At 43.1% G+C, this 25,786-nt stretch overlaps 1 protein-coding gene across 1 annotated transcript in view; it reads right to left on the bottom strand.

Annotated features, from left to right (window-relative positions):
- Positions 1-2,682: 2,682 nt before the first annotated feature.
- The window catches only part of LOC145397033 (uncharacterized), a 306,677-nt gene continuing 283,573 nt past the window's right edge, over positions 2,683-25,786 (bottom strand). The window contains exons 11-12 of the mRNA XM_080270250.1: positions 5,538-5,718; positions 2,683-2,798 (exon numbers count right to left, since the gene is read on the bottom strand). Coding sequence (XP_080126376.1) covers positions 2,683-2,798; positions 5,538-5,718 — 297 coding nt within the window. The remainder of the gene's footprint in view (positions 2,799-5,537; positions 5,719-25,786) is intronic.

The following is a 25,786-nucleotide window of genomic DNA, read 5'->3' as shown; positions in this document are numbered from 1 at the left end:
GTAGAAGAAATAACTACAGAACCATCAGAGTAGAAAAGAGGAGGGAAGGATGATGAGGTAAAGTTGTTAGAAAGATTTTTGGGAAGGTGCCAGAAGGAGCGGGAAGAATTCGAGTTGGAGAGTTGAGAGCATTTAGTATGGATGAAATTATTTTTAGTAGAGCGAAGAACAGACTTAGCACGATTCCAGGCAGAAAAGTAAAGACGATGTGATTCAGGGGTGGGTTGGCTCCGGTACCTTTTGTAGGCCTTCTCCTTGTTGCGGACAGCATTAGAACAAGCGTGATTAAACCAAGGCTTTCTTGCGTTAGTTAAAGGATATGAGAAAGAAATGTATGCTTCCATGCCCGAGAGAATAACCTCTGTAATGCGCAAGGCACACTCAGATGGCTCACGGCCATGGAAGCAATAATCATTCCAGGGAAAATCAAAGAAGTACTGCCTGAGGGCCTCCCAGTCCGCGGCTCTAAAATGCCACAGACGACGCTTCCCTGGAGGGTCCACAGGCCGTACCGGAGTGATAGGACAGGTTAAGGTAATAAGGTTGTGATCGGAGGAGCCCAACGGAGAGAAAAGATTAACAGAGTAAGCAGAAGGATTAGTTGTGAGGAAGAGGTCAAGTATGTTGCAGCTCTCTCCAAGGCGGTCAGGGATACGGGTAGGGTGCTGTACAAGTTGCTCTAGGTCATTAAGGATAGAAAAGATGTAGGCTTGTTCACCAGGTGGATCCGTGAAAGGAGAGGAGAGCCAAAGGTGGTGGTGAACATTGAAATCTCCAAGAATTGAGATTTCAGAGAAAGGAAAATGGACAGAATGTGTTCCATCGTAGAAGTAAGATAGTCGAAGAATTTTTGATAGTCAGTAGAATTAAGGGATAAGTAAACAGCACAGATATATTTAGTCAGAGAATGACAGGAAAGCCGAAGCCAGAGTGTGGAGAATTCAGAAGAATCAAGTTCAGGAACACGAGAGCAAGATAAGTCGTTGCGTATGTATACACAACAGCCACCTTTGGCTTTGAAATGAGTATAGAGAAAGTAGGAGGATACAGAAAAGGGTTTGCTGTCAGTTGCCTCAGACAGCTGAGTCTCCGTTAGAAAAAGAAGGTGAGGTTTAGAGGAGGAGAGGTGGTGCTCAACAGAGCGAAAGTTAGATGAAAGGCCGCGAATGTTGCAGAAATGAAGAAGAAGAGAGTCAGACAGTGGTTCCAGGCACTTCGAGTCGTCACCGGGAGAGGGGCAGATGGCGGGGGCATTTATGGTCCCCCCCCCCGGGGACTCCGAGGCTTGGTGAATCGACGCCATTATGGTGAATTTTGAATAGGAAGTGTAGTGTGTACTGTGCATGTAGTTTGGTGAAGATAGTTAGAGAAATTTGTACTGGAGAGCATGCTGGCCTACTCTCTGTGTAACTGAGACACTGAAAAAGTTCAGCAAAGGGGGATGGTCAGGAACTAGTCCTGAGGGCTGATGAAACGGGAGCTCCAGCACTCCCTGTCATCAGCTTTCCATCCACCTCGGGAGTACTGCCCTGCTCGACTGGTGCTACAGTCTACTCCACACATGTCGGCAAGCCTTATGATATATCAGTAAGGAATGCATTAGCGTCCATTGGGACTCTCTAGCGGCTCAGCCAACATCGAAAAGTTGTCAGGTGAGCAACTAGCTTCAAAAGAGGAAGTATTATCAAATTTAAAAAGTAGTATCAGTAAGTACGTGCAGTCCATGGGAGTCTGTTACCTAGGAAGAAAATGGGATCAATATTAATGTACGAAGCTTCAAAATACTCATAAGCCTGAAGAGCAGTGAAATAAATCCTCAAAAAATACTTAAGTACTAATAAAGTTTTTCAAGGTAAAGAAAGCAAGCCTGTATATTTTGTTGCTTATTTTTAGAAATTATGGTTAGTCCGCATACTACATTATATAATGGATTCAAGGTCGACATAGAGATTAATATATCTGTATGGTATCACTATAGTTCTTTCATTTTAACTTGGTCCAGATTTTCTTCCTTCATATCTGTCGCCAGGCAACCTGTGCCATCGTTGATTAAGAAGGCTCCCTAACACCTATACCTATGCGATTGATTTAGTTTATTACACCATATTATCCTCTTCTGTATCATATAAATAATTTAAATACCATCATACTCAGCATAAATAACACACAAATTGATATTAACCATCCATATCAAAAAATAAATCTCTAAAGAAGAGATGCTAAGGAGCTTCCTATACAGACGAGAATACGAACCCCCGTCTCTTAAGCCACCGTCCTCTTCCTGAAGCTGTAACCCAGTCCCTCTTCGTCCACTCTTCGGGCGGTGGGTAAGAGAGGACGGGCATAGGAGGCAAGTTGACTGGCGACAAGTATAGTAGTCCTTTTCACATAATTCAGTAGCAGAAACTGATACAGCTACGGGTTATCATCCTCTCTACCACACTACTTCTGTATCAGTATCATTTTTCAGTGTTTTTCTGTTCTTCACACTTCAGTACTGAAGACTGAGATATGACCATTTTATGCCAGTTTAACGTAAAAAACAAAAAAGTATACCTAACACCATCCAACCATCTTTACACATCATATTATAGAGTTGTCTATTTTTAACTCCTTAGCATTCAAGATTGAGAGACAGCAAAATTTAGGCCAGGTTAGAAAAAAGAGTATACCCAACACCGTCTAATCATCCACTTCCCTTTTGCTAAGTGCTGGAACAAGAGGACTGTCCTTCTGGCCTATCATTGACAGGATCACGGGCAGGAACCACTCCTTTGACGTGTAGAAGTCACATCGCCCTGGAGAACGATGACAATATTATTACACTTTTCACACTAACATGGCCCGCATTTTCCTCCGTTTTTAGCATATTTCACGTAAATTAGTGAAAAAAAAAAAAACAGCATTACCAAGGTCCAGAGAATACCAGGTCAGTCCACGGGCTTGTAGGCGGGACCACGATGACATCAGCAGGCCTGCTGACAGCTGGCTGCTCCTCCTCCCTTCCTCTCCTTTCTTCCCTCAAATCTTTCTTATTTACTACTTTTCTTAGTCTGTTCTCTCCACCTTAGTCATTTTCTTTCCTCATCCCATTCCCTTCCCTACCGCATTTCCCAACAATTCCCTATCCCTTTCCTTATCCACTCTTCCTGCATTCTCCTCTTCTCCCTTCATGCATTTCCTACCCTTACTCTGTACTTTCCTTTCTTCTCTTCCTTTCCCCTCTCACTCTGTTTCATTCTCATCAATACATACAGTATATTTTACTGCACATTTATGTATATCTGAACTAATTCTCTACAAATGCTGGTTTATATAACTGTGAAAGGTTTATGTGTGTGTGTGTGTGTGTGTGTGTGTGTGATGTCTCCATTTTTCTTTCCTTCATTCCTCCTCTTCTTTCCCCTCCCCCTTTCCCTTTTCCCCTTTCCCTTCCTTCTTCCTCTATCCTCCATCTTATTCCTTTCCCCTTACACCACTCCATTTTACTTTTCATCTTTTTGTGGTAATTCCTTTATAAACGCCGCACACCCTTCCTTCCTTACTAATGAGTTTGCCTCACCTCCCTTCTTAAATCCTTCCCTTCCCCCACTCTCTCTCTCACGGGATCAGCTTAAACTCAGTGTTCAAAAGTAAACCACAACCTTGTTCTTTGCTCTCTCTCTCTCTCTCTCTCTCTCTCTCTCTCTCTCACGGGATCAGCTTACACTCAGTGTTCAAAAGTAAACCACAACCTTGTTCTTTGCTCTCTCTCTCTCTCTCTCTCACACACACACACACACACACATATATATATATATATATATATATATATATATATATATATATATATATATATATATATATATATATATATATATATATGTATATGGAGCCTACGTGATACAGTGGAAGTGTGCATCTCACACGCTGGTGGACGCGGGTTCACCTCCCGCCAGAGTTGTAAAAACTTAGGGAAGCGTTCACCAAGCCACTTATTGCTTTGGCGGACATAGGGGGTGCTGTGGTTGAACCAGTGTCGCATACTAGTATGCTTGCATCCAGTCGGCTTAAGGCGAGCCGATTTCACTTGGTTCACAGACTACACACACATCCAAAACCACTCCAACAATACAATCACACTCAAAAGCATTTCTCACCCTTTTACACTCTCTACCAGACAGCCTAAGCCACTGGGTAGTGATACATTGGCTGTATCGTCTCAGCTTCGGTAGGGATAGGCCAGTCCTGCAGTGGACACTCAACAGCCGATGATGATAATGATATATATGATATATATATATATATATATATATATATATATATATATATATATATATATATATATATATATATATATATATATATATATATATATATATATATATATATATATATATATATATATATATATATATATATATATATATATATATATATATATATTACAGTATATCATTGGGCTTAGCAATAAATCTGCTTTTCTGCATATATCCCCATACATATTCTTTCCTGTATTCATCCCCATAGCTTATGCATACTATTTTTTGAAATCAACATTCTTAAGCTATTATTAAGATCATATTTTTAAAAAATCTTACGTTTAAATACAACTGAAACAAATGTCACATAACGATGTACTGTATATGTCCACAGCTGCTTCTTGATGTGGGAAGGCACAAAGTTGGTACTGCATCCACTGCCAAGGAGTTCATATTTAGATTTCTTTTAAAGGAATCAGATTCAAAATGTAAACTACAAATCCTTGCGTTTTTGGGATTGAAAATGTCTTCTCCGACACAGATTAATCCACTTCTTTCTAAGTTCTTCATCTTGAGGAAATTTGTGTAGAGAAAGGCTCTTTTGTGCGAATAGGAAGAATTGCAGCCATTAACTGCACAATAATCTGGCATTTTTCGACCTTGAGCATGACCCGATCAGTGTGGTGGACTGGGTCAAACTGAGACAGCGGGCCGAGTGACGTCATGCGTGGCTAGGGACCCGTTTTCGTCCCTTCGCTCCCTTCGCAGATTGACCTGGTATTCTCTGGATCTTGAACACTACATTCTTTTCATGACACTTCTTTGTGACTAGCATCATATTATATATTTTATCTACTGTTATAATTCTGCATTCAAGAGGAAATTATGGCATTTTTAGGACAAGTGAAAGAAAAATTAAATTAATTCTTTTCACCTTAACTTGACCCAGATTCACGTTGCTCACTGGCAGAAAATGAGAGTGCTGCGGCTCTGCATCCTTTCCTTAGCACTTCATCGTGACCATGGGCTTGTGTTTAACTGTTAATCTATTGCTACAACTCAATATTCAAGATGGAGTGATGGCAGTTTGGGGCCAAATTAAAGTAAAAAAAAAGTTTTGGATCTCTACTCAAGCGAATTATTTCCCACATTAGCAACAACCCCACCTCACGCACACATATTTATCAGAGACATCAGATGATATTAATTAGCAACAGATCGATGTCCATTAGGATCTTAAAGTACCAGTGACTCTGTCTCTGTCTCTGTCTCTGTCTCTCTCTCTCTCTCTCTCACCTGTAATGGAGAAGTGTTGTCCAATCATCATAAACAGCATCAACTCGAGCTCCACAAGTACATGGTTTCCGGATCGAACCATAGTGTTGATCACGTTGAAGAATTCTATCATTGTGTGATGTCTGACCCTCCCAGCCTCCTCTGCCTCCCGCACCTCTCGATATATCCCGGATTCCACTGACTGGGAGAGGAGAGTGAGAGAGATCATCATCATCATCATCATCATCATAGGAAGTCTAGTCAAGCAGAGGAAGAATTTCTGAGAAGTGAAGAAACAGTGTTAGAAAGATTTGAAGTCAAGTCTGCTCACCTGTAGTAGTGCGCTCACCTGTGGTACTGCACAATAAAGTTGTGTTCTGCCAGGCCACAGTGGCGAGTTATTAACACTGGATATCAGACACGTTTGACTGATTTTGTCTCCCGTTTGGAAATGTAAAAATGGCAATATGTTGATATTTCTTGAAGTTTCTAGATGATTTAGTTAAGATTTGATGCCACTTTTGTACCATTATACTTCTGAGTTGTTGTTATTGAGTAACCCCGGTGTGTCTGGCCAAGCAGACCCATTAACACCAGGCATGCAACCGCCCTTGCAGGGCCGTCTTGTGCCATACACCTATATACCTTTGTGGCAGACAGCGATTTGCCACAGTAAGGCACAGGTAAGAGAATTGAGGTTTGATTCTGGATGGATGCGGCACTTGCGTCTCAATTCTGGTAACAGGGGCACCATATTACACTTCATATTACCCTATTTTTGGTCATATGGTTACCACCTAGCATTGTAAATGGATCTTGGGTTATAGGAAAATTATTTTAGGCTTATCATTCAGTGCGGTGTCGCCTGGGGTGGAAAGAAGAGCGATAAAAAGTAACAGGAAAGATGGGAGGAATAGGAAGGGAGGAGGGCAGACAGAGAAAAAGGATGATAAAGATGATGGAAGAAGTAGGTAGCACAGCTTCAGGTGAGTGGATGATAGCTGCCACCGCCTCCCCCATACTTCTAAGCAGTTACTTTAAGTCAAGAGTAGCTGGCAACACATCAGTTTCTGCCTCCAGACGCTGCAGGCGACAGTTCCCTTATGTAATTACTGGATGATCCAGCTAGTGGCAGTAAAACTGAAATCTATATAATGAAGCTGTGGAGAAGGATCCCGATATATTTATCAATGTAAAGAAAAATGTTTGGAAGACTTAATCAGTACAAAAGGATCACGAAGTAATTACCAGTAAAGAGAGCAATTAGGTAAGATAGATCACATTTGCTCACGTGAACCTCGTTGAGGGGGGTCACCTTGACCTGGTGGCAGAGCTTGTAGCACGCTGACAGTGTCACCTACCCTGGAGGCCTGCATACCTTTGTAGGGTTCGGCATTTGTCGGCCTCGTGGGCCAAGAACTCCCCCCCACCCTAAATTATTAGTAAAGGAAGCCAGCTGGTGATGTTGCTTTTCTCTGCCCACCTTCCATCTTGGGTGGGTTTTCTTGTCCCCTAGCGTGTTTGCCGTGCGTGGCGTCCTGTAACGCTGGGAAACGGGAGTCCTGGAGGTTAAGTTATGCTGCATGATGCGCCCTGCACCTAGCAACACACCTCCTTGCTCTTCTTATTCTGGCTAGATGTGTGGCCTGTTTGGGCCCGATTAAATCAATTGGCTGGTCACTTGTTGGCTAGAGTAAAGTGTGCTCTGTATGGCCTGGTGACTACTATTGTCCTGGATTCATCCTTGTTCGGTTCCCACAGTGCTTACCTGAATACTCTCCCTCATTTCCTCTGGGGTTGCCAGCGGTGTTATCCCTGGCATATGAACTCCCCTTGTTGGGCTCCATGGTGGGTGGAAGGGTGGGGAAATGAAGTTTTTCTGTTGCTATACATGGTGTCTTAACATAAAAATGTTGTTGACGATGCTCGGACAATCTTTAGATGTTTCCTCCACTATTGCAACTCTTGAGCCTTACCAAGCCCCTGTGAGCTGTCTTCCTTTGACACGACGTCTAACTGGGACTGGGAGACAGTCACGTTGGCTTGGTGGGACTCTGGGGTTAGGCCCAGACGAAACGGTCCCTGTGTCATACATAAAATATCTAATGCTGATGCCCTCTGAGAGTAGGTCAGTCCTAGATATTGACAAGTTTGCTTTGCACTGACCCATAGTTTCTGCATGTGGCAGAGAACCTAAATTATCTTCTCCAAGGGATGTTGGAATCCTTGCTGAGGTGTCTTCTTCAGAAGAGAGCTCCTGATTATTGGCTCTGACCTCCGTTTCTGTTGTTACCTGTGTTCCTAATGCAACCTTTAACTGATGAGAAGGAGTCATTTTTTCCCATGACCTACTACGATACTCAGAGGCACGGCTGTTGGAGGAACTGGAGGTGTAGTGAATTTTGAGCACCTGCAGAAGAAAATAGATGGTGTCCTGACCCCAGCTCTCACCTTGTTCCTGACATTTGACAAGTTAACCTTGCTTGCTTCTGTGAAACTCATTTGTCACTTCCAGTGAAACCGTATGTGCCAACTCCAAAGTGGTGTTTCCATTGTCAGGGTTATGGACATGTTAGCTGCATTTGCTGCCATGCAGATGCTGGTCTTCCTGGTATAAGTGTCTCCTGTGGCGAACCAAGCCATACTGATAACTGTCCAGGACCCCTTCAATGCTATCACTGTGGGTGTCCTCAAGCTGTATATTTTAGAAACTGTCCTCAATACTGCCCGGAGAAGGAGATTTTGTCCATTTGTATATGTGAGAGAGTTCATTTCCTGAAGCAAAGAAGAGAGCACAGACTCGCTTCTCCCAGCCCAGGGTTACTTGTGCTTGTCTTTCTGGAGTGTTTGTGCACTGTCCTGTGTCTCAGAAACAGCCTCAACCCATTCCATTGCCTACTTCTTCATCTGGTGATTTGCCAGATGTTGTCCCCTATGTTACTAGTACATGTAAGATTGGTGTTTGCCCACCCTTGACTCTGTTTCTGCTCCCACTTCACTGCCTGATGGTTTGCTCACTTCCATGGTGGTGGCAGATGTCCATGTTGATGTGTCTCATTGTCCTGCCTTGTCCACCATGCTTGAAGTTTCATCTGTCTCAGAAAACATCACCGTGGTTCTTCAGAGTCCTCACAGCCTGAAGACCGTCTACCTACGGTTTCTGTTGAGGAACCTGGTGTCGACTTCTCTACTGTTCCCTCTGCCATGGAGGCTATGGGATCTAGCCAGGTGCAGGCTGAAAACACTGGTTTTCTGGGAGTCTGCTCCCCACCAGGGGATGGTGTAGCACAGACCGTTTGTGCTTCAGTTCTGCTGCATACAAATTCGTCCTCACAGGGTTCTGGTCCTGTGGACTCAGCTTCTACTTCTGTGGCTACCATTGATGGCACTTGCCATCCTGCATCATCCAAGGCAGCCTCCAAGCCACCTTCCAAGAAAACTGTTGTTCCCCCTCAGGAGGAGTATTGTAAAACCTTCTTCTTCCTCATCTCCACATTTGCCTTGGGATGTTCAGCATAGGGTGTGGGTTGCTGGTGCTGGCCAGGCTCTTCCTAAGGGCATTCCTAAGCATCAGTTCAAACCCGCTTGCTTGTGAGGAGTTGTAAAGTCCTGCAACTTAACCTGATCCACTCTCCACTATGAGTTCTATAATCTATTGGAATTGTTGTGGTTTACATTCCAGCTATGATGAACTGTGTTATCTTGGTGCACAATTTTCTCCTATATGCATGTGTATCCAGGAGACCATTGTTGGTAATGCTGTCCTTCTGGTTCATCTGGCAACCATACCTTCTATTCTGATCCCCTGCCAGGCCAAAGTCGTCATGGAGGTGCTGCTATCTTTCTTTGCTAGGATAGTCCATTCACTCGCCTGAACATTTCCATTCCTCTGCAGGCTCTTGTTGTCCAGATGTTTTTACATCTTAACCCTCCCAGACACACTCACGCGATTCGCGTGACGTCGCCTTGCACTAGGTCTTGCACAGTCACTCGAATCGCGTGGTTTAGGCACAAAAATATTCGTCAGAAAAAAACTTATAGGCCGATTTGCGTGATTTTTGGGCGCGTCGTAGGGTAGCCAAGGCTTTCTCGAGGTAAGTCATTGGCAACGCTGTGTCGCTTCATCTCCCTCACCCCGCTCCCTCCAACCTCAGTCATTGTCAAGCAGCCAGGCAGTGAGAGTGACAGCTCGCGTTTCCCTTTAAATCCTCCATTATTTTCCCCTTCTTGCCCGAAGCAAAGGCCCCTATTGACTCAGTGTGATAATACATTGTATGTGAACATATAGTGACGTGATATTGTCGATGGAACATATATATATGTGTTGAAAAGGAATAATGGCGGTTAGGAATCGTTGGGCCTTGGAGAGAGACGCATGGTCAGTGTAGCGAGGTTTTGCCACTCCGCCCCCCCGTAGGCCATATGGCGTGAGTTGAAGTACGTCAATAATGCAGCCAAGGCCTAAATATATAGTGTGTGAAAGTTACTGTGGATGGCATGGTGAAATATTATGGAGGCAGCAAGTGTTACGGATGGCGTCGGGGCAACCCGGAAGTCAGGAGGGGAGAATTGTAGCGGTGTTTTATGGCTTGAATTATTGTGATTCTGATCGTGTAAATGCATATGAAATTGTATCAAATATACGTAAAACATGCTGTAAATTCGTATGGAATTATATGAGATATGCATAAAACATGCTACGAGTTTCCGTGAACGAGTGTGGTGTGTGCCAAAAATAGCGTTGCCTCATACTCTCAGTGATAAAAATGATTGTATAATGTAGTCACGAGCGGAATATTTGCCGAGGTTGCGGTTGATGCATTGTTTTAGTAATGTATTTGTGTCTGATATCGTGTGAAATGCATGTGAAATGTCCCGTATGTGCTCGTCAATGCATAAAAAGTTAGGGTTAGCAAGAGTTTAGCGGCATGTGTGAAGAGAGGTGAGCTAGGCCAGGTATTGACGGCTCCGAACGCCGGCGGTAATTGCACAGGTAATGTACGTTGATGTGACATGTAGTAATAACGTATGCTTATTACATAATGTAAGTGAAGTGTGCCGCGAGTGTTTGTGTAGTTGCATATCCTTGATTAGCGAGAGTTCAGAGGAAGGTGAGCTGTCAAGGAAAGGACGACTACGAACGCCGGAGGTAAAATTGCACAGGTAATGTATGTTGATGTGAACTTTAGTAATAAAATGCTTATTATATAATTTACGAGAAGTGTGCCACGAGTGATATAGTACTCTCCCAGCAAGAATTCTGTTCAGGGAGAACAGAATTCCCCAAGTGCAACATTGTTATTTTGACCACCAATTGTATGATTATCACTTTGTCTCTCTGTGAAATGCACGTGAAAGGTGGCGTATGTGCTATTGAATGCATAAAAGTTACGGTGTGTAACGCAGGTTAGCTAAAGTGTTGCGGCAGGTGTGAGGGGGAAGGTATGTACGGGTACGAAGATGTCATGTAATTGCAAAGGTAACCTACGTTGATATGACATGTAGTAAAGGATTATCACTTTGTCTCCCTGTGAAATGCACGTGAAATGTGGCGTATGTGCTATAGAATGCATAAAAGTTAGGGTGTGTAACGCAGGTTAGCTAAAGTGTAGCGGCAGGTGTGAAGGGGAAGGTATATACAGCTACGAAGACGTCATGTTATTGCAAAGGTAATGTACGTTGATATGACATGTAGTAAAGCATTATCACTTTGTCTCCCTGTGAAATGCACGTGAAATGTGGCGTATGTGCTATTGAATGCATAAAAGTTAGGGTGTGTAACGCAGGTTAGCTAAAATGTAGCGGCAGGTGTGAAGGGGAAGGTATATACGGCTACGAAGACGTCATGTAATTGCAAATGTAATGTACGTTGATATGACATGTAGTAAAGGATTATCACTTTGTCTCCCTGTGAAATGCACGTGAAATGTGGCGTATTGTGCTATTGACTGCATAAAAGTTAGGGTGTGTAACGCAGCAAGATTTCTGTTCAGGGTGTGAGAGAATGTGGAATTTTCCCCAGGTGCGACATTCTAAATTTGACCACCAATTATAGGATTTTCACTTCGTCTCCAGGGTCACCACGATCCCCACCTGCTTCTCTCTCCCTCTCTCTCTCTCTCTCTCTCTCTCTTTGTATATATATATATATATATATATATATATATATATATATATATATATATATATATATATATATATATATATATATATATATATATTGTTACATAGCCTATGATTTCATCATCCTTTGTGTAATTTTAACGCACAGTTGCTGCATGTTTGATCACGAGCGTGTTCTGCCTCAGTCCCCCCTTCTACCGTTATAGTAGAGTAAGTCGTCCTTTCTGTTATTCAGTGCGGGATTGTCGACCGTTTGTCCCCATCGCTTCATTTGCGCGTCCCTCTTACAAGTTGTGTCAGGCTCTGCCGGCCCCTATATAATGAGCTCAGTCTCTGCATCATTGCCACTTAGATCTGCTCCTCATTTTGTTCACATCTCTGTCCTCCCCTGTACAGATATTATTATTGTGAGTGCTCAAGAAATCTCCAACCATCTAGCAGCTGTGTGTAATTTGAGTATAACTGTTGTATTTTTTTCTTGTACTGTATAGCATAAGTTTAATTTGTAGGCCTAGTGAAGTCTTTGTAATTCGTGTGGGGTTCTTTATGTCAGTCATTTTTGATAATAGTTTGTATCTGTAATTATTTATCTGGCATTCACTGAGTATTATCTGGTATCTCATTTCATCAGGGCTGACTTAGATAAAATTTACTCTTGCTAATTTCGTGTCAATAGAGGCTATTGCAGTTAACCATATATTTAACCTGTTTATTTGCCATTACATTATCCTTATGAGTCCTGAATGTTTTGTTGTTAATTTAAGCATTAAACTTTAACTTGTAATTTTACCTAACTCTTTTGTTTTGAACCTGGAACTTTACGGGACAGTAGTGACTCTTAGTATTCTCACCTAATGTGTACATTATCTTTCTCTGTTCCGTAACATAAATTTGGCGACCTCATATCAGGATATTCAGGATATTATCATAAGGATATTGTTTGATATTTTGTGACTGTGATATATTCATGATGGCTACTATTTCTACACTTGATGAAGCCAAAGATTTTTTGTCAAATGTGCAAACAGTGTGTGATATAGAAAACAGAACAAAGAATGAACTTAAGCTTGTTGCTCAACAATTGGGAATTGCAGTTCACTCTCATCATTCTAAAGATCAAATTGTTGGCATGATTAATAAAAGCTTGTTTAATGTAACTCCTCCAAATGAGCAAACGCAGATTGAATTAGCTAAGTTACAGCTAGCTCTGCAGGAGGCTAAGGCTAAGGAGGCGGAGTCTCGTGTTAAGGAAGCAAATGCTCGTATTGAAGAGGCACAGGTACAGGCTCAGGCACAAATTGAACTTGCCAGGATTCAGGCAGACCATGAGTATCGCATGAAACAAGGTGGAACTGGATCATCTAGCTCTGATGATTTTGATGTGGCTAAAAATGTTAAACTTGTCCCTCCTTTTAATGAATCTGATTTAACAAAGTATTTTCAGTTGTTTGAGAGGGTAGCTACAGGTTTTAATTGGCCTAAGGAGTATTGGCCATTACTCCTTCAAACTGTTCTCACCGGTAAAGCTCAAGTAACTTATGCATCTTTGCCTCAGGATCAGTCTGATAATTATGATGTAGTTAAGAGCTTGATTCTTAAGGCCTATGAGCTTGTTCCTGAAGCCTATAGAGTAAAATTTAGGACAACTTACAAGCAAGATAAGCAATCCCATGTTGAGTATGCAAAAATCAAAGAAGATTTGTTGGAGCAGTGGTTAAATTCTAAGAATGTGGATTCTGATTTTGACAAATTTAAGCAGATGATTTTGCTGGAGGACTTCAAAAGGTGTATTTATAAAGATGTAAGCCTCATATCTTGATGAGAAAAAGAATAGATAATTTGTCTGATGCTGCAGTTTTAGCTGATGAGTATGTTCTCACTCACAAGAGATATTCTAGAGAAAAAGGAAAGCTGAGAGTAAGTACGTTGCCTCTACTCAGAGTACAGGTAACAGGAAAGAGAATAAAGATGATGTTTCTCAGGAAGTAAATACCAGCTTCACCTCTAGATTTCAGAAAAGTAAATGTACTTATTGTAGTAAGCTTGGTCATACTACGGAGAGATGTTTCAGGAGACAGCGTGATGTGAACAAAAAGGAGTCTTTAAATATTCAGTCAATTGGTCTAGTGTCCACTCTTGAGAGTTCCCAGAATTCTTTAACTGAGTTAACTGAACCTGCTTTGAGGGGTAACTTAAATTCTCATGATGGAGCTCCTCTTTTGAGCAGTAACGTGGGTGACACTCTCAAGAGTTCATGTGCTAATTTCCTGTCTGATGGTTTTGTCAGTCCTCTGGACAGTAATGACAGGAAATCAGTTAAAATATATCTTGATACAGGTGCTTGCCAATCCCTTATGCTGACCAGTGTTCTAGGCTCTAATGTTAATTCCTCTGATGAAACTGTAATCTTACAAGGTGTAGGGAATAATTACTTCTCTGTTCTTCTGTGCAGAGTGAATTTAGAGTCTGGTTTTGTTAATGGTTCTGTTATGGTTGGGTTGGTTGAGACACTCCCAATGTCAGGTGTAACTTTCTTACTTGGAAATGATATTGGTGGAAGTCAAGTGTGTCCAGCTCCTCAGTTGTCTAGTGAGCCAGTGGCTGCGTCCCAGGATTGTGATGTCCCTGATGTGTTCCCTGCATGTGCTGTCACTAGGGCTAAGTCTAAAGTTACTGGTGATTTAGAGGATAATGATGATGATGATGTTATCCTAGCTGACACTTTTCTTGCTAATTTGGACCACTCACCAGATGAGGCAGTACCCCGTAGTGTTGATAATTTGTCTCGTCAAGAGTTGGTTGAGTTGCAGGTTGCTGACCCTGAGTTGAAAGGTCTAGCTAACTCTGCTTGCAGTGAGGAAGAGTCAGCTGGTGCTTCTACTTGTTATTATGTAAAGTCAGGAGTACTTATGAGGAAGTGGAGACCCCCAACAGCATCAGCCGACTGTGAATGGGAGGTTGTACATCAAGTTGTCATCCCTCGTGTTTGTAGGCAGGATATCATTAGAGTGGCTCATGATTCCAGTTTGGCAGGACACCTTGGAGTGAGGAAGACTGTGGCACGCATTTTGAAACACTTCTACTGGCCAGGTATCTTCAGGGATGTTTCCTGGTATTGTAAGTCTTGTCACACCTGTCAAATTGTGGGGAAGTGTAATCAGACCGAAAAGGTTGCACCTCTAGTTCCCATTCCTCCTTTTGAGGCGCCTTTCACCCGTGTGTTGGTGGATATTGTGGGCCCTCTTCCTAAGACTTCTTCAGGATTTTCTTATGTGTTGACCATGATTGATATGGCTACTCGTTATCCTGAAGCCATTCCACTTAGAAACATCTCAGCAAAGAACGTGGTTAAGGAAATGCTAGGGTTCTTCACAAAGTTTGGTCTGCCCAAGGAGGTACAGTCAGACCGGGAAGTAATTTCATGTCAAACGTTTTCAAGCAGTCTCTGAAAGAGTTGGGCATCACCCAGATCACGTCTTCAGCTTACCATCCCCAGACCCAAGGAGCGTTGGAGAGATATCATCAAACACTCAAATCGATGCTCAAGAAATACTGTTTGGAACATCAGAAAGACTGGGATAAAGGTCTTCCATTCGTTGTATTTGCTGCAAGAGAATCTCCAAATGAATCACTGGGCTTCTCACCTTTTGAACTACTGTTTGGCCATGAAGTAAGAGGACCCCTTAAGTTACTCAAGGAATGCTGGCTGTCGGAGGAAGATGACGTCAACCTGCTGGAGTATGTGATGAAGTTCAAAGAACGGCTGTCCACTGCTTTACAGCTGGCGAGAGAGAATTTAGGAGCTGCTCAGGAGAAGATGAAGACTTGGTATGATAAGAAGTCCAGGTTACGCCACTTTCAGCCAGGAGATCAGGTTTTGATTCTGCTACCAGTTCATGGGCAACCTCTTCAAGCCAAGTTTAGTGGCCCTTATTTCGTGGAGAAGAAACTCAGTGATGTCAACTATGTCATCGCCACACCAGATCGTAGAAAGAGCAAGCAACTATGTCACATCAACATGCTAAAGTTATATCACAGGCGGGACGAAAATAATCCAGTCTGCACTGTAGCTGTTCCACCCGAGTCTGCAAGTGAAGCTCTCCCATGCAGTATGAGCCTGAGTGATAGTTTGGGGAAGAATCCTGATATCATGAATGATCTCCAGACTAAGCTTTCTCATCTACCACCCAAGGAAAGGCAGGAGTTTTCGGCATTACTGCAGGAGTACCCGCAAGTGTTCCGTGCCACTCCAGGAAGAACCACCGTGTTGATGCATGATGTCGATGTTGGAGACGCAAAGCCAATTAAATTGCCTCCTTACCGTGTGAACCCAGTGAAAGTTCCTCTCATCGAGAAGGAGCTTGGCTACCTGTTGGACCACAAGATGATTGAGCCCTGTCAGAGCGAGTGGAGTTCTCCTGTCACTCTAGTCCCTAAGCCAGGTGGGTCACAGAGGCTTTGCATCGACTACAGACGTGTTAATCAGATAACTAAAACAGACACTTACCCTCTCCCTCGCGTGGAAGATTGCATAGAGAAGATCGGAAAGGCTAGGTACATAAGTAAGTTTGATTTGTTAAAGGGATACTGGCAAGTACCTATGACTGAACGTGCTAGGGAGATCTCATGTTTTGTAACATTAGGAAAGACATTTGCATGTTCTGTAATGCCATGTACAGATTGTTTTAGAGTAATAAGAAATTTCCTTTGTAAATTTCTTTTTTCTTTGTGGGGAGGTGTTACATAGCCTATGATTTCATCATCCTTTGTGTAATTTTAACGCACAGTTGCTGCATGTTTGATCACGAGCGTGTTCTGCCTCAGTCCCCCCCTTCTACCGTTATAGTAGAGTAAGTCGTCCTTTCTGTTATTCAGTGCGGGATTGTCGACCGTTTGTCCCCATCGCTTCATTTGCGCGTCCCTCTTACAAGTTGTGTTAGGCTCTGCCGGCCCCTATATAATGAGCTCAGTCTCTGCATCATTGCCACTTAGATCTGCTCCTCATTTTGTTCACATCTCTGTCCTCCCCTGTACAGATATTATTATTGTGAGTGCTCAAGAAATCTCCAACCATCTAGCAGCTGTGTGTAATTTGAGTATAACTGTTGTTGCATTTTTTCTTGTACTGTATAGCATAAGTTTAATTTGTAGGCCTAGTGAAGTTTTTGTAATTCGTGTGGGGTTCTTTATGTCAGTCATTTTTGATAATAGTTTGTATCTGTAATTATTTATCTGGCATTCACTGAGTATTATCTGGTATCTCATTTCATCAGGGCTGACTTAGATAAAATTTACTCTTGCTAATTTCGTGTCAATAGAGGCTATTGCAGTTAACCATATATTTAACCTGTTTATTTGCCATTACATTATCCTTATGAGTCCTGAATGTTTTGTTGTTAATTTAAGCATTAAACTTTAACTTGTAATTTTACCTAACTCTTTTGTTTTGAACCTGGAACTTTACGGGACAGTAGTGACTCTTATATTCGACTCATCACATATTGGATTATGATTATTCCTACCTATCAAACTCCCACGGGCCTCTCTCTCTCTCTCTCTCTCTCTCTTTGTATATATATATATATATATATATATATATATATATATATATATATATATATATATATATATATATATATATATATATATATATATATATATATATATATATATATATATATATGTGTGGCATCGACTCACCACTTATCGGATTATGACTATTCCTACCTATCCAACTCCCACGGGCCTCTCTCTCTCTCTCTCTCTCTCTCTCTCTCTATCAATTCCTGGAAGCGAAGCACCAATTATCGGATAATGACTCTTCCTACCTACCCAACTCCCTTGGGTCTGTCTCCCTCTCTCTCTCTCTCTCTCTATTCCTGGAAGCGACCCACCAATTATCGGATTATGACCTTACCTACCCACATCTCACGTGTTTATCTCCCTCTCTCTCTCTCTCTCTCTCTCTCTCTATCTATCTATCTATCTATCTATCTATCTATATATATATATATATATATATATATATATATATATATATATCCTAGAAAGTGTCACTCAATGAACTATATAGCTTCGTTTACTATATACAGAATATATAAAACACAATTTCAAATAGCACATAGATGGGAAATTAGAGAGAGAGAGGCATCTTGTACGGTTGATTTGGCAGTATGTCTAAAGGTGATTCACCACGTGGGCCACAGCCTGGACGGATTTCTTGCAGGGAAATGACCATAGTGTACGTGCGTATCGTTGATTAGCGATAGCTGAGAGAGAGGTGAACTTGGCAAGGTATTATGTACCATACGTGAAGTGTGCACCGAGTGTCAGTGTACGTGCGTATCCTTGATTAGCGATAGTTTATAGGAACGTGTGTTTGGAAAGGTAAGGACAACAATGAATCACGGACGTCGGTGGACAGGTACTGTACCTTGCAACGCCGGGCAACGACGGACGTCGGTGGACAGGTACTGTACCTTGCAACGCAGGCCAATCAAGGACGTCGGTGGACAGGTACTGTACCTTGCAACGCCGGGCAATCAAGGACGTCGTTGGACAAGGTACTGTACCTTGCAAAGACAATTCTTCACACATATATTTTCTGCATACAATGCTTGTGATATGTCCCACGAGTGTTCTTGGCAAATATTGTACCATGTGTTGAGTGAATTTTGGGGGAAGTTGAGAAAATATTTATATATATATATAATTTTTTTGGAAGTTGCGGAAATATGTATATATATATATATATATATAGAGAGAGAGAGAGAGAGAGAGAGAGAGAGAGAGAGAGAGAGAGAGAGAGGCTAGAGAGAGAGAGAGAGAGAGAGAGAGAGAGAGAGAGAGAGAGAGAGAGAGAGAGAGAGAGAGAGAGAGAGAGAGAGAGAGAGAGAGAGAGAGAGAGAGAGAGAGAGAGAGAGAGAGAGAGAGAGAGCGAGAGAGGGAGAGATAGAGAGAGAGAGAGTGAGAGAGAGAGAGAGAGAGAGAGAGAGAGAGAGAGAGAGAGAGAGAGAGAGAGAGAGAGAGAGAGAGAGAGAGAGAGAGAGAGAGAGAGAGAGAGAGAGAGAGAGAGGCTAGAGAGAGAGAGAGAGAGAGAGAGAGAGAGAGAGAGAGAGAGAGAGAGAGAGAGAGAGAGAGAGGCTAGAGAGAGAGAGAGAGAGAGAGAGAGAGGCTAGAGAGAGAGAGAGAGAGAGAGAGAGAGAGAGAGAGAGAGAGAGGCTAGAGAGAGAGAGAGAGAGAGAGAGAGAGGCTAGAGATAGAGAGAGAGAGAGAGAGAGAGAGAGAGAGAGAGAGAGAGGCTAGAGAGAGGCTAGAGAGAGAAAGAGAGAGAGAGAGAGGTGGGGGAGTGTCATTCATGGGTGGGATGAAAGAGGGGAAGGCGGGCATAGGAAATAAAATAAATATATATCTATATAGTCTCTCTCTCTCTCTATCTATATATAGAATATATAGGCCTCTCTCTCTCTCTCTCTCTCTCTCTCTCTCTCTATATATATATATATATATATATATATATATATATATATATATATATATGTAGTCCTATATCTATATAAGGAAATATATATATATATATATATATATTTATATATTAAGAAAATATATATATATATATATATATATATATATATATATATATGTGTGTGTGTGTGTGTGTGTGTGTGTGTGTGTGTGTGTGTTTTGGAGTATATCGTAGTGGCTGGGAACCTTAGAAGGGAAAAATAATTATAGTAAAGAAGGAAAATATAGATATATATAGGCCTACATATATAGATATGTATATCTATATATATATATATAGGCCTATTTATATATATATATATATATATATATATATATATATATATATATATATATATATATAATATTTTCTTGGAGTATATCGTAGTTGTGGGTAACCTTCGGAGGAGGGCAGAGAACATTGGAAAAAAAATATATATATATATATATATATATACAGAGAGAGAGAGAGAGAGAGAGAGAGAGAGAGAGAGAGAGAGAGAGAGAGAGAGAGAGAGAGATTTTGGGATGGCACACACACACGGACGGCAATGAACAGTTATGAGAGCATGGAAAAACACCGAACAGGTATCGTCCATGCGAAATGATCGTATATGGTGCAGCGATTGGTCCTTTGGAAACATATAACATCACCTGTGTAGTGATGCTCGTAGTGGAAGGTGTTGCGTGAGGGTGGATAATATCTCTTGTTTTACAGCACAGAACCTAAAGACAATGAACTTTTTCTGAGTAATTACTGCCAAGGAACATCATTCAGCATGGAAAGAAAGGGACTCTCATCTGAGGAGTGGCAGAAGGTTCTGTTTGAGGAGGAGACGACAAGCGAGGAGGATAAGGAGATAAGCGGTGCTTCAAGTGAGGAGGACTGGGTTGACATCGATGATCCAACCCCTGAGGCGTCTGAACCACCACGCCTGACAAGACGGGAGCGGACACCAACACCACCAGTGTCCCAGGTTTCAACCCAGCCGTTGTCCCCACTTCAAGAAGAGGCATCGCCTCCTCTAGGACCTGTCGGACCAAGAGCGACCGCTGTCTCTCCACCTCTTGCCTCCAGTTACCCCTTGGTCGGCCTGACGTCCCCAGCAGGGCCGAGTTATATGACACTGGCACCTGCACGTTGTGCACTTTCTGCACTGGAACTGGTGCAGGATGCGACTGTGTCATCCTCCCTTGGCCGGGCCCCAAGAGGAGACACCAGCACCGACCCCGACGAGGAGAGAGTGTCATCGTCCTTGTCATCACCACCACCTTCACCGCCACGAAGACGCCGCGGTCCTCAGCGTGGCCATGGAGGCCGGCCAAGGGGTTGCCGAGGAGGCACAAGGGTGTCGGAACCCCGACCCACTGCGACCCGTGCGAGAGGTGTTGACGCACGTGACAAGGGGTGGAGCAGTGGCCCATTCACGCCAGCAAATGGGCCCTTTACCGGATCCCCGGGGATGAAGGTGGATACGCCAAGAACTCCTCTGCAGTTTTTCCAGCTGTTCTTCACCAGGGAGTTGTTGGCGTACTTCACCCGCGAGACGAACAACTACGCAGCATTCTTGGGGACTGGTTCGGACTCATGGTTCATCTGCAGTGAAGAGATGATGGCCAAGTTCCTGGGGATCTACTTCCTCATGGGGGTAGTCACAATGCCGACCATCAGGCATTACTGGCATCGGTCCAGGGTGCACAACTACCCCATGTTTTCGCAAGTGATGAGTGGAAGGAGTTTTCGGGCCATCTTGAAACACTTCCACGCATTCAACTTGCTTGCCATCCCCAGGGACAATCAAGACCGGCTCATCAGGGTTCGCACGGTACTCGAGTACCTCCTTCAGCGGTTCCAGAACACCTACCAGCCCGAAGAACATCTCAGCCTGGATGTGGGATCATTGGTTTGGAAGGGGAGGCTCAGCTTCTGCGTCTACAACCCAATGAAGCCTGCCAAGTATGCCATCAAGTTTTACATCCTGGCTGAGGCTTGTTCGGGCTAAATCTCCAACTTTGAGGTGTATACGGGGCAGAGGAAGAGCTTGGAGCAGACGGTATGGAGCCTTGTAGAGCCGCTGAGGGATCAGGGATACAAAGTGTACATGGACAATTATTACAACTCTGTATCCCTGTGCAAACTCCTCTTCAGTGCAGGAACCTACATGTGTGGGACCCTACGCCTGGCTAGAGGAGCACCTAAGCAGCTGCAGGACATCGCACGGAACAGGGATCTACCGGAGCCGGGCATCACAGCGATGCACAAGGATAATGTGATGGTGCTGCTGTGGAAGGACAAGCGCATCGTCAACATGATCTCCACCTTCCACAGTGCAGACACCATCCCTAAGCGAGTTCGAGGGAAGACCAGGGCACGTGACGGGACGACCAGATACGTCCAGAAGACCGTGGACAAGCCCGTCGTTGTGGTTGACTACAATCGCCATATGGGTGGGGTAGACCACTTTGACCAAATGGTCCAATATTACCCACTGCAACGCCGGACCGTCAAGTGGACCAAGAAGGTAACGTTCTACCTCATCCAGATGGCAGTGTTTAATGCCTTCGCCCTGTACAAGAAGACCGTACGGAGGCAGGTCACTCTGCTGGAGTTTCTCGAAGAGATTATCGACAAGCTCCTCTTCTTCGACGAAGCAGAGTGGCCTCCGTCAGGGCACGTCATCCACCACGCCCCTGATCTTCCAGCCCAACGGCCAGGAGGACTCCCAGCACCTGATGCAGCACCACCACAGCTGCCAACACCACTGGCTCCTGCACCACCAAGAGGGGACGAGGGCCAGCTCGGAGCACCACCTGCAGGAGGAGTCCCAGCACAGGAGCCACCACCACCATCACTTCAGGAACCAGCGCAGGTGGAGAGGGAGCCATCACCACTTCCTGGTCCATCGGGAGAACCCGCTGTCGCTGAGATGTCCAGGCCTGCAGCTGCACCTCCAGGACAACAGGACCAGGGACACCCAGGACTCCAGCCCAGCAGGCGACGTCGCTTTATAGACCACAGACTGCGGCTGGACAACACACTGGGGCACCGTCGGGAGAGGATCCCTGGCAGGAGGAGGCTGCGGTGCACCCTGTGTTCCCTGGGCAAGATGAGGAGGGACACAAGTCACATGTGTCCTGTTTGTGATGTGCCACTTTGTGTAGGGGATTGCTTTGAACGGTTCCATACCGAGCAAAGTATTCCCTAGTGGAGTGTACACACACACAGACACACACTCACACACACACACACACACACACACACACACACACACACACACACACACACACACACACACACACACACACACACACACACACACACCAACACACACACACACACACACACACACACACACACACACACACACACACACACACACACACACACACACACACACACACACACACACACACTCACACACACTAACACACACACTCACACACACACTAACACACACACACACACACACACACACACACACACACACACACACACACACACACACACACACACACACACTAACATACTTACACACTCACACACACTCACACACACACTCACACACACACTAACACATACACTCACACACTCACACATACACTTACACACACACACTCACACACACTCACACACTCACACTACATAACTCCTCATCTTCAAATCCCTGGTCAAAGTGGATCAACACCCCTGGAGGAAGTGAGTTCTGCAAATTTGTTTTATATATATGATAATCTATTACCATTACCTCTCCAATTTTCAGAGAAATAACCATTTTCTCCAACAGATTACACATCTGAAAGAAAGTAAATCTCCACAGCAGTAACATTAGAAGTTATGTTTATGTGTAGTAGGTTATAACAATAGGAAAACATCCATGGAAGATGTTATAGTATGTACAGATAGGGGGAAACACAATTGGTAGCATAGTCTTCTGGCAAGTGTGCAAGAAAATTACAGTGTGTGTAAAAGTTGGTAGCGATCGGAAGAGTAACCTCACTTTGTCTGCCAATTACTCGAAAACTATTAGACTTTTCGAATTCCTGTTACAACCATCATCAATACCACTTAAATAAACGTATGATCAATACCGGAATGTAAGCTTTGGGTAGCGTTTTTGGGGGAAAAGGCGAGGGAAATGTTTTTTTCACTCGCGGTTGTTATCAGTGACAAGCGCTCGGAGTAATCACCTAACTTTGTCGGCCAATTACTCGAAAACTGTTTGACTTATCGATTTTCTGTAACAACCATGATCTATACCACTAAATTCTACGTATGATCAATACCAAAATGTAAGCATTATGTTACGTGTTGTGCGAGAAAAGGCGGTGGAAATGAGTGTCTCTTCCCGGCTGTTACCATTGAGAAAGGCTCGTAGTAATACTCTCATTTTCTCTGCCAATTACTCGGAAACTATTGGACGTATCGATTTCAAGTTTGAACCATGATGAAGAGCAGGAAATTCTACATATGTGCAATACATAAATATGTAATATTTCTCATAAGAATTCGTTGTTACGTAGACGGGAACATTGCGTACGCCTTGCGCGCATCACGAAAGTCAATCACGCACGGAGTGCCTAGTACTTTTTTTCGATTTACTCGAGAACTATGAGGCGTATGGGGTTTTCCCGTCACAGTGGGAAAGCTGGATAATTGGGGCATATTACTATGTAATAAAAACGTTAGGTGCCTGGGAAAACTTTGCTCTCAGAGGTCAGTGAAAATTTTCCGAAAATGGCTCTCAGTTTTTGACCATTTTCTCGAAAAATGTACATCGTATCTCAACCGGATTGGTTTCGTTAGAAAGCTGATGAAATTCTCTATAAAAACTTGTTAGATCATTTTCCTGTAGGATGGAAAGCATTCAAACGGCGATGTTGGGAAGTGAAAAATGTTTACTTGACCATGCTTCCAGGGCTCATAACTTTTTTTGCTGTTGTTTTCCTGTGTTTTGGTCATGTTTATCAGATAGAACAAACATCCATGCATACCTGGAGATAGGTTTCATGGGAATACATTGATTTTTGGGTGGCGAAAATAAGGCAAGAATGTGTTTCATTCGCTCAAATTTGCTCAAATTTGCCGCGCGCGCGCGCTCCCCGGCCGGGCGGCTTCGTATTGAAAATTCCTGCACCAGAAAACTTATTGAAACTTACCGTGCGGGAAAGGGTTAATTATACAATTTGTAGAACTACTGTTGAAAGGGCGGATCTGGAACACCTTACTCATGGCCTTCCTTCAACTTTTCCATTACAGGGAGATATGAACGTCATCATCCACTATGGGGTGAAAGTGAGGCCAATCCCTGGGATGTTATACTGGTTTCTTTAGTGGAAGATGAGGAGTTGAACATTTTAAATTTTAACAAAATTATTTAGTTCCATTGCAATGATGTACCTTTTACTGCTAGTGATTTGTCCTTGTGCTCACCTGATTTTAATTTGGATGTGTTGCCAGACTTGTAAGATAGCGACCACTTCCCATTACTTTTAACTGCAGCTGATGATGGATCTTTACTTCATGTTCAACACTGGTGTCTGGATAAGGCTGACCAGGAACTTTTTGTGGAATTAAGTTCCAACACTTTTTCTGTTAAGGAGTTTGGCTGGCTTGCTGAGGTGGTCTTATTACACTGACGTTTTGCATTTAGCGGCCCTGTTATCTTTTCCAAGAAGGAGGTGTCAGCTTCCTATACGTCTGGTTCCTTAGTGGAACCCTGAGTGCAGCTCCACAGTGAGAGCCAAACAAGTTGCCTTCTTTCAACTTCATCGCCACCATCATGATCATCAGTATTTGCTGGTATATTGGAGGGCACAAGCTCATATGAGGCATGTTTTAACCCCTGAAACCTGGGTGACTGGGTGACGACCAAAGTTGCTCTTGCAAAACATGCTCTACATCCCGGGTGATGACTATAGTCGATCTAGCAAATTTTGAAAACCACGGGTGTTTTCCTCGCCTCTGCCACCCTCCACCCTAACAGTCAGTAAGATATCTTAGAAAATAGCATATATATATATATATATATATATATATATATATATATATATGTCAGTAATAATAATATGAAAAATCCCGGATGTTTTGCGGGACTATACATGTCATTATGGTGATAGCACGTGACTTCCTCCCGTCTACCTTCCTCCACCATCACTTTGCCTGTCGCGGTCAGTAAGATATCTTCAAAAATAGTGTGTGTGTGTGTGTGTGTGTATATATATATATATATATATATATATATATATATATATATATATATATATATATATATATTGTTACATAGCCTATGATTCATCATCCTTTGTATAATTCTAACGTACAGTATGCTGCATGTTTGATCGCGATTCACCTCGTGGCTTCCATAGTGACCAGGCTTCCGTGTTCTACCTCACTCCCCCCTTCTCCCCTTAATGGTAGAGTAAGTCGTTCTTTCTGTTGTTCAGAGCAGGATTGTCAACTCTTTGTCCCCTATGGCTTCATTTGCGCATCCTTCTTACAAGTTGTATCAAACTCTGCCGGCCCCTATATAATGAGCTCAGTCTCTGCATTAATTTGCCACTTAGATCTACTCCTCATTTTGTTCATATCTCTGTCCTCCCCTGTATAGTGTATTATTATTTTTGCGAGTGCTCAGGAAGTCTCC

Source organism: Coenobita brevimanus, chromosome 40 (genome assembly GCF_032717465.1).
Source record: "Coenobita brevimanus isolate Jiangsu-jjx chromosome 40, ASM3271746v2, whole genome shotgun sequence".
In the NCBI taxonomy this organism is placed as follows: Eukaryota; Metazoa; Arthropoda; class Malacostraca; order Decapoda; family Coenobitidae; genus Coenobita; species Coenobita brevimanus.
This window is presented reverse-complemented; position numbering and strand designations above follow the sequence as displayed.